The following is an 8,240-nucleotide window of genomic DNA, read 5'->3' as shown; positions in this document are numbered from 1 at the left end:
ATGAAATGTTTAGAATTTTTGGGATCATAATTGGAAAAGACTGTCTTCCCTCTCCCAACATCCTGAATGCTTTGTCCTACCTGCTCAGTGTAATAGCCTGTCCATCTCTTGCTTGATTTGAAATGAATGTCTGCTGTGTCCTTATCACAAGGAGGATAGAATTCTGCTGTTTAGACTTCCTTTCTCTTTTTGCATGGTGTCTGTAACACGTAATTTTATTACAGTCACTATTATCATACCCCATGTTTCCAGAGTTATATTCTCTTACTACTGTTTTCAGAGATGAGAATCCTTCCACATTGAGAAAGACTAATATTTGTGATCTATTTCTTACTGGATTATATATTGTGGCCAAGAAGAAAGCACTTTTACTACAAGGCAGACCCAGATGTAATATATCCAGGAGTAAATGAGATGAGCTAAAGGCTGGTAGAAACTTAGGTCACTGAGGATTCTTTGAAGCGGTTAATTAATCACTTTTGAAGACCAGAAACTGTAGCTAGAAGATTGTGCTTTGCATTTTCATTGATTAGGGTTGTATTTGCTGCCAGTTTTTCACATGTTCTTCTGCCAATGTCTTATAAAGTAGAAGAGATGTGATTTACTAAGGAATTCATCTCAAATTGAATTGTATCACTGCGGTAAGGATTAAAGTCCAAAGAAAATGTTTTGAATGCAACCTTTGCTTGACTAACCTCCACCTCTTTAATTGGTGGAAAGAGGCCTATGTATGCATCCCTAACTTCTAATGTTTTTATAGCTTTGTTCCCTCTATATGCCATTCCTTTTCAAGTGAATTATTTTTTCCAACTGCCTTCTTTCTCCTCTGCTTTCATGGTCCATTCTCCTTTCCAAACACTCTCTTCGATCTTCTCCAGATTCCCCTGGCCTTCCCCACTTAAGTTCATATGATGCCTCTCAATTTCTAATTTTTTATAGAACCAAAGAAACAAATAAAACAAAAATAAAATAATTTACATATAACCTTTTATTTTCTGTAACTCTTTGATGAAGGATGATGAAGAACATGCATCTCATTTGTACTTGTGCCGCACCTGCCAGCCAGAAACCCAACAAACCTCAGAGTATACAAGAGGGAGTCTCCAAACCAGAAGAAGCAAGTGGTTGTTGAAGTAGTGAATAGGGAAGGGGTCCTTTTCATGGTGTATACAGAAGGATTTTCCAGTACACTGAAGAAAAGTGGTCCCAAATATATACTTCTTGGTTTCCACTCCACACATTCCTTCCTCTCTTTCTCTGCACAAGGCACTTCAGAACAACATTTCTGGACTATTTCTTTATAACAATGAGATTGTTTTAAAAGTGGTTAAAAGTATATAAGAAAATAGTTCTAGCAAGTTGGAAGACTGAGTGATTACATACAAGCTTTTCTCCTACTCACAGCAACAATGGCAAACATGCACTGATTAACATAATAAAACCAGCAACCATAGGAGGAAAAAGAGACCAGTTCCTTAAAGGTAATTATTTGACTTAAAAATAATGGGAACTGGAAGTAATACTTTCCATTCCTCTGAGCTGCAAGTATTAAGCTGTGTACATGAGCCAGGCTCCAGTTCTAGCCTTGTGCCCTGAGCTCTGCGTGGTACCTGGAATAACTCATATTACATTGAAATTCCTTCATTCAGAACTATTCAGGCTGGACAGCTCCACAACTTAAAGGCAGGGTAGGAGGAAAGTTTATGAACCAGGCACGGTGGTATGTAAAGGAAAACTTGGGGCTGTGGATGGGGCAAGGACAAGCACAGCTAGGCTGCTTTCAACCCTGTTTAACAGAAACGAGAAAGGGGCTTTTACCTGTTCATTCCTAATGCTGATTACAGGAAAGACAACAGAAAAAAATGTGCAAAGGAGCTAACTCATTGAACACATACTATGGGAGGGAGGAAGTCCCTGGGGAAGAGCAACATTTTATAATAATCTTCTAAACCTCCAGATATGACCCAGAAACAGTTTCAAGAAGAATTAGAATGGTTCAGAAGAAGAAGGAAACAAGCATTTATTAAGCACCGATTATGTCCCAGGCACTATGCTAAGTGCTTTACAAATATCTCATTTGAGCATCATCTTCTAATAATGGTCTTTTTGGATGAGATTTTCCTTTATGGGGGCTGCCACGTTGACTATGTCCAAACCACATTGCCACATATAACACATATTAAACTTTTACTAAAGCTTTTAAAAACTAGTCAGCAATGTTCTCAGCTTTGAAACATTTCTCCCAGGAGATGCTGTTTAACTCTAAGGAATGCAATATGCACACACACACACACAGACATACAGTAGCTAAGCATCACTTCAACTTCAAAAAGCAATTATACTCTTCCTTCCTCACTTTAACACCTGTATGAATGCCTTCCCATAACTGTTGTTGTTTATGGAATTGCTTCTGCATTATTAATACATCTTAACACATTGTACAATACAGTGAGTATAGTAAGGTCAGACTTTGTGGTTGTTTACTTGTGGCCAGCACCCCATTTGGGGTTTTCTTGGCAAAGATACTGGAGTGGTTTGAAATTTCCAACTTATTTTACAGATGAGGAAATGGAGGCAAACAGGATGAAATAATTTGCCCAGGGTCACACAGCTAACAAGTGTCCAAAATCAGATTTGAATTCATGTCCTCCTGACTCTAGGCCTGGCACTCTATCCAATGCTCCACTTTGCCTCCTAATTCCACACAAAATCACAGCTCTCTGAAATACTTAACCAACCCCTCCATGTTTTCACAATTTAGACAGTTCTTGTTCAAATACTCAATACAATCCAGAATACTACAGGACTTCCTCTGATCTTATACCACTATAACACTTGGGGTGTCATCTGTTATTCTCTTCTCTTACTACATGACCAACCTTTTTTTCCCTGATCATACATGTCCATTATATCTTTTATAACAAACACTCTTTATGAACAAATCCTTCATCATAATGGCTTCTCTAAGCCCTTTTCATCCCTCTTCAAGACTCCTACAGCTTACTCTTACTCTTCCCTTTCAACTGAAAACCTGGCCTCATATTTCATTAAAAAAAATTAAGGTCATTTGCAGATATCTCCCTCTTATCACTGTTAGAATTGACCTGTTGCTAGGCTAGCTAGGCTTAGATGACAGAAGTGACTCCATGTTTAACCACTGATTTACTCACCTATGTATTAGGAAGTTCCTATATACCCAATACTATTTGAATCAGCTACATTTAAGTAAGGAATGAAAAACTCTAGTGATCATATTCAATTTAGCAAACTTCACCCAATCAGGTATGGAAGATTAGCAATTTTTTTCCTAATCACAATGTCCTTGTGTTTGATAGGGAGGCAATCACAAACCAGACTACTCACTGACTTCAGTCTCTAAGATCTCCCACTCACTAATTCCCTGTTAATTCCCCAGCAATAACAATCAGATTCAAGAACAGAGACCCAGACATTTGGCCCTTCCATCAGGGTATGTGTCCCACTGTACACCCAAGCCACTATTTGTGTACCTATATGGCTGGGGAACAGTATGCTTGCATCCCTGTGAATAATAAACCACTTTGCTTGTGATTCTTTGAGCGCTTATGTCCCTTCTCAGTAACATATTCATGATCTTCTCACACTCTCCTATTCCTTATCTCACATTGGTTGGATACCTTATGCTGCTATCTTTTCCTTCACTTCTTTCTCAAATGAAAAGGCAGGTCTTCTCCTTGCCAAGACAAACCCCTCTACATACACAAGAGATTACATTTGCTCACATCTTCTCCAGCAGATTGCCCTATTACACCTACTCTCTGACCAATATTTAATCATTCCCTGACTAGTGTCTGTTTCCCATAGACATGCCCATTTCTTTTTTTTAAATTAATTTATTTTGAATCATCAGCAATCACGTCCATATGCTTTTGAGTTTTAAATTTTTCTCCCCCTCCCTCCCCACCTCACTCCCCAAGATGGCGCGCAATCTGATATAGGCTATATGTATACATTCCTATTAAACATATTTTCACATTAGTGATATTGTAAGTAAGAATCAGAACCAATAGGAGGAACCACCAGAAAGAGGAAACAAAACACAACAGAAGAAAAAAATAGCAAATAGTATGCTTCGATCTGCATTCAAACTTCTTCCTTCTTTGTGGATAGCATTTTCCATCACTAGGCCTTTGGAGAAGACATACCCATTTCTCCCCTTCTTCAAAACATCCTCACTTGATTCCTCCATCCCTGCTAACTATATTTCCTTTCTCTCTTTTGTGGCTACACTCCTTAAAAGATTATCTAAGATGAATACATTCTCTTCCATTCCTCTCTAGCTTCTTACTTTTTACAGTTTGACTTTCAACTTCATCATTTCACTGAAACTCTCTGTCTCTCTCCAAAGTTACTGACGATCCCTTAATTTCTAAATCCAAGGACCTCTTCTCAGTTCTCATCCTTCTTGACATCTCTATAGCCTTTGAACACTGATGACCACCCTCATCTCTTTTATAGTTTCTAGGTTTTTGTGACACTAATCTCTGCGGTTTCTCCTTTTAGCTATGTGGCCATTCCTTCTCTGTCTCCTTTGCTAGGTCTTTATTAACATCATACCTGCTAATGATGTACAGAAAAAGGAGGAATCTCCTCATGTATTCAATGAAGAAAAGAAATTATAGTAGAGAAAACATACAGTTGATAATATAAAAATATATTTTGCACTTAAAAAGCAGTGCATCCAACAGAAAAGGGAACAAAAAATATTAGGAAAATATTTTTATATACATTATATACAAAATATTTTATTATACATTTAAATGAAGTCTGATACTGGAAATCTATAAGTGACAAGTTTATGAGTAGGATTCATCCTGCAAAAGACAGTTAATTGATATTAATCTGTAATTCTTAAAGGACATACGTTTTCTTTTTACGCAATTGGGGTAAGTGACTTGCCCAGGGTCACACAGCTAGTAAGTGTCAAGTGTTTGGTCTGAGGCAGATTTGAACTCAGGTTCTGCTGACTTCAGGGCTGGTGATCTATCCACTGCGCCACCTAGCTGTCCTCAACGACATAAATTTTCAAAAACTACCTGAAGATTGTTCACCACTCTTTAATAATAGTAGAATTCAACATTAAAATACCTCTGAGGTACTTATTGTATTAATTAAATTAGCAAATGATGTTAAAATATATAAAATTCAGTGTTGGAAATATTACAGAGCAATGGGCAGACCATTGTTCTAATTGTAGATTTGTAAATTTGTGCTGCCATTTTGAAAAGCAACGTTCAATTCAATGCAAAACTGTTTATGATACACCTTCTTTGTGCAAGTTACTGACAAATGGTGATATGCAGTGAGAGTTACAAAACTATTCAGATCTTTGGCCTAGGATCCAATTACTAGCACAGTGTTCTAAGAATATTATTGAAAGGAAAAAGCAGATTTCTTTGTATAAAATGTCTGTAGAATCTTTATCATGTTATTAAACAGCTGGCAGCAAGCAATATGCACATTGATCAGAGAATGATATAATAAATTATATTATATAAACATAATAGTTTTGTATACTATAGAGTAACAAATAGAAAGAATCCAAAGAAATAAAGAAACACTGAAGAAATCCAGAGGGAAGAAAGCACAGTCCAAACAGTCATTTACACATTGACAAAACCGTGTAAAATAATAAAAACAATCAATGACAACCACAAGTCCATAAAAATGACAGAAAAAGAAAAGAGAAGGGAAGAGGACACTGAAGAAAACAAAACTATTTTTGTTACTCTTTTGTTAAAATCAATATATATGCAAAATCAGAAAGCTGGCCTCAAAGTCAAGATCTGGTTTCAAGTCTAGAACCTGACACATGCCGGCAGTGTTACCCTGGTAAAGTCACTCAGCCTCTCAGAGTTTTAGGCAATTATCAGTGGCAGAGAAGATGCTGGCCTGCCCCAGTAAAGGGAATTTTCTTTCTGGGAATTTGCTATAGCAATGAAATAACAGTTTCATATTGAAAAATGGAAAAAAAAATAGAGAATTTGCAATTTCTAGTTTTAAACTGTATAACATGTTTGTAACATTCATTTTTGGTGATAAATAGTATACTCTTTTTAAAAATCAAGTAAGCAATAAAAAGTAAATGGAAACACGGTCTACTACATGCTGATAGAAATGTGCGGCCAGATGAAGGGAGGTGGCAGTTCTGCTGAACTTATCACTTCTTGATCATTTGCTTAAATCTTGAAGTCCACATTTTAAGGATAGTCTTGTCTGTTGCCTCATCATAACGTTGAGGGTGATCTGGCTATTGTTTGGCTAAGTTAGTAAAGCATAAACTCTGGTATATTGCAGAAGCTTGAAATACTTTGAGTTTGGTCCTAGAAGCAAATGGAGTGCTGTCCAAGAATCATTTTAAAACACATTATGAAGATGCTCACCATCAACAGATTGGCTATAAGGGAATGAATCCATTGGCCATCATAATTGCCATGGCTAGTTAGCAAATTACAGCCACAGTGAAGGATTTGAAAATTACATGATACAACAAAAGTTTGGAAAGACCTCTCCCTTGCCTCATTTGGCTCTTGGCTTCCCTGGCTAAGTTAGATGTCTAACTTAACAAAAGGAAGAGTATTCAATCAACAATGGCCCTTTATATGGAAGAATGATACTTATTCAGAGTAGATTCTAAAGGCAAAACTCAAACCAAGCAAAAGATTAATAAGGGCATATAAGGAATATTCCAAAGATTTAAGGTGTCCCCAAATGGAATTAACCATTCAGGGAGGGTGTGAGATATTTTTCACTCTTTTAGGAAAGTATGAGGGAATCACTGACCCAGGATTATGGGATCTATCTGCTTTTTTTTTCTTGCAAGGCAATTGGGTTAAGTGACTTGCCCAGGGTCACACAGCTAGTGAGTATCATGTGTCTGAGGCCAGATTTGAACTCAGGTCCTCCTGACTCCAGAGCTGGTGCTCTGTCCACTGCACCATCTAGCTGCCCTGACCCAGGATTATGTAGAGGAGGACTCATATATCAGCTTGTCTTAGATGACTTTAAGTCTCTTTCCAAATCTAAAATTGACTATCTCATGGATTTAATTCTGTATAAAACATCTCTCAAGGCTTTTTTCACTTGCTTATTTCGTAGTGTATAAACGAAAGGATTCAGCAAAGGGGTGATCACAGTATTCACAAGTGCTGCCTCTTTGTTGGCTTCTAGTCTGTCAGACTGCTTTGGTTTCACATATATAAAAACACAACTTCCATATGTCAAGAAAAGGACAATGAGGTGGGAAGAACAGGTGGAAAAGGCTTTCTGTCTCTCTTTGGCAGATGGGAGATTAATTATCGTAGTTATTATATTAATGTATGATATGACTGTTATGGTGAGGGAAGATAAGATGATAACTATAGAAAGAAGAAAGGTTAATGATTCAACACGACTGGTATCAGAACATGAAAGATGCACCAGAGAGCCTAGGTCACAGAAGAAATGGTTGATGACATTAAGGCCACAGAAAGATAACCGAGAGACCATTAGGATTAGGCCAATGATTAATATGAAACCCAAAGCATAGCAGGATAAAACTAAGAGGAAACAGACCCGCATGCTCATGATGCTGTGGTAATGCAGAGGGTTACAGATTGCCATATACCTATCCAGGGACATCACAGCCAAAAGGAAGAAGCATGTTGACCCCAAAAATAGAAAGAAAAAGCTTTGGGTGAGGCAGGCAGCAAAGGAAATTGTTTGCATTCCTGAAAGGAAGATTGCTAGCAGTTTGGGAATAACAACAGTTATAAAGCAGCTTTCCAAGAAGGAGAAATTACTTAGGAAAAAATACATTGGTGTTTGGAGGCAGCGATCAGCCCATGTGATGGTGACAATGACAATGCTTCCCATGATGGACACTAGGTACAAAAGCGAGTGGACTATGAAGAGGGGTTTCCCCAGGTGTTGGGCAGCAGGAAATCCTTCCAGGATAAATTCTTGGACATTTGTCAAATTACCTATTTTCATCATGTGCTCTGCAGGACCTATAACGAGTAAAACATCATTGCTGATGAAGAGATATTGTGGGAGGGAAGGGAAGCAATCTTATGTTTATATGCTGTATGCAAAGAGAAACATGAAAGGTGGCACTTTGTCCAAATAAAAAGGAATTCTTCCTGACTGAGTGGAAAAAGGGAACATTAATTCTACAGATTTTCTAGGTAGTTACTTGAGTTTGAAAAGGGATTCAACAAGTC

At 37.5% G+C, this 8,240-nt stretch overlaps 1 protein-coding gene across 1 annotated transcript; it reads right to left on the bottom strand.

Moving 5' to 3' along the window:
- Positions 1-7,071: 7,071 nt before the first annotated feature.
- On the bottom strand, positions 7,072-8,031 carry LOC114032150 (olfactory receptor 6C4-like). The gene has a single exon (XM_027847387.1). It carries the CDS (start codon positions 8,011-8,013, stop codon positions 7,072-7,074), a length of 942 nt encoding a protein of 313 aa, XP_027703188.1. The 5' UTR covers positions 8,014-8,031.
- Positions 8,032-8,240: the final 209 nt, after the last annotated feature.

This window comes from Vombatus ursinus, unplaced genomic scaffold (genome assembly GCF_900497805.2).
Source record: "Vombatus ursinus unplaced genomic scaffold, bare-nosed wombat genome assembly UNPS02015404.1, whole genome shotgun sequence".
Lineage (NCBI taxonomy): Eukaryota > Metazoa > Chordata > Mammalia > Diprotodontia > Vombatidae > Vombatus > Vombatus ursinus.
Note: the sequence above shows the minus strand (reverse complement) of the source record. Positions and strands in the feature narration are given on the sequence as shown.

Bases quoted from the DNA above. Each gene is read 5' to 3' on its own strand.
- LOC114032150 (XM_027847387.1), bottom strand. From the start codon at position 8,013: ATGATGAAAATAGGTAATTTGACAAATGTCCAAGAATTTATCCTGGAA.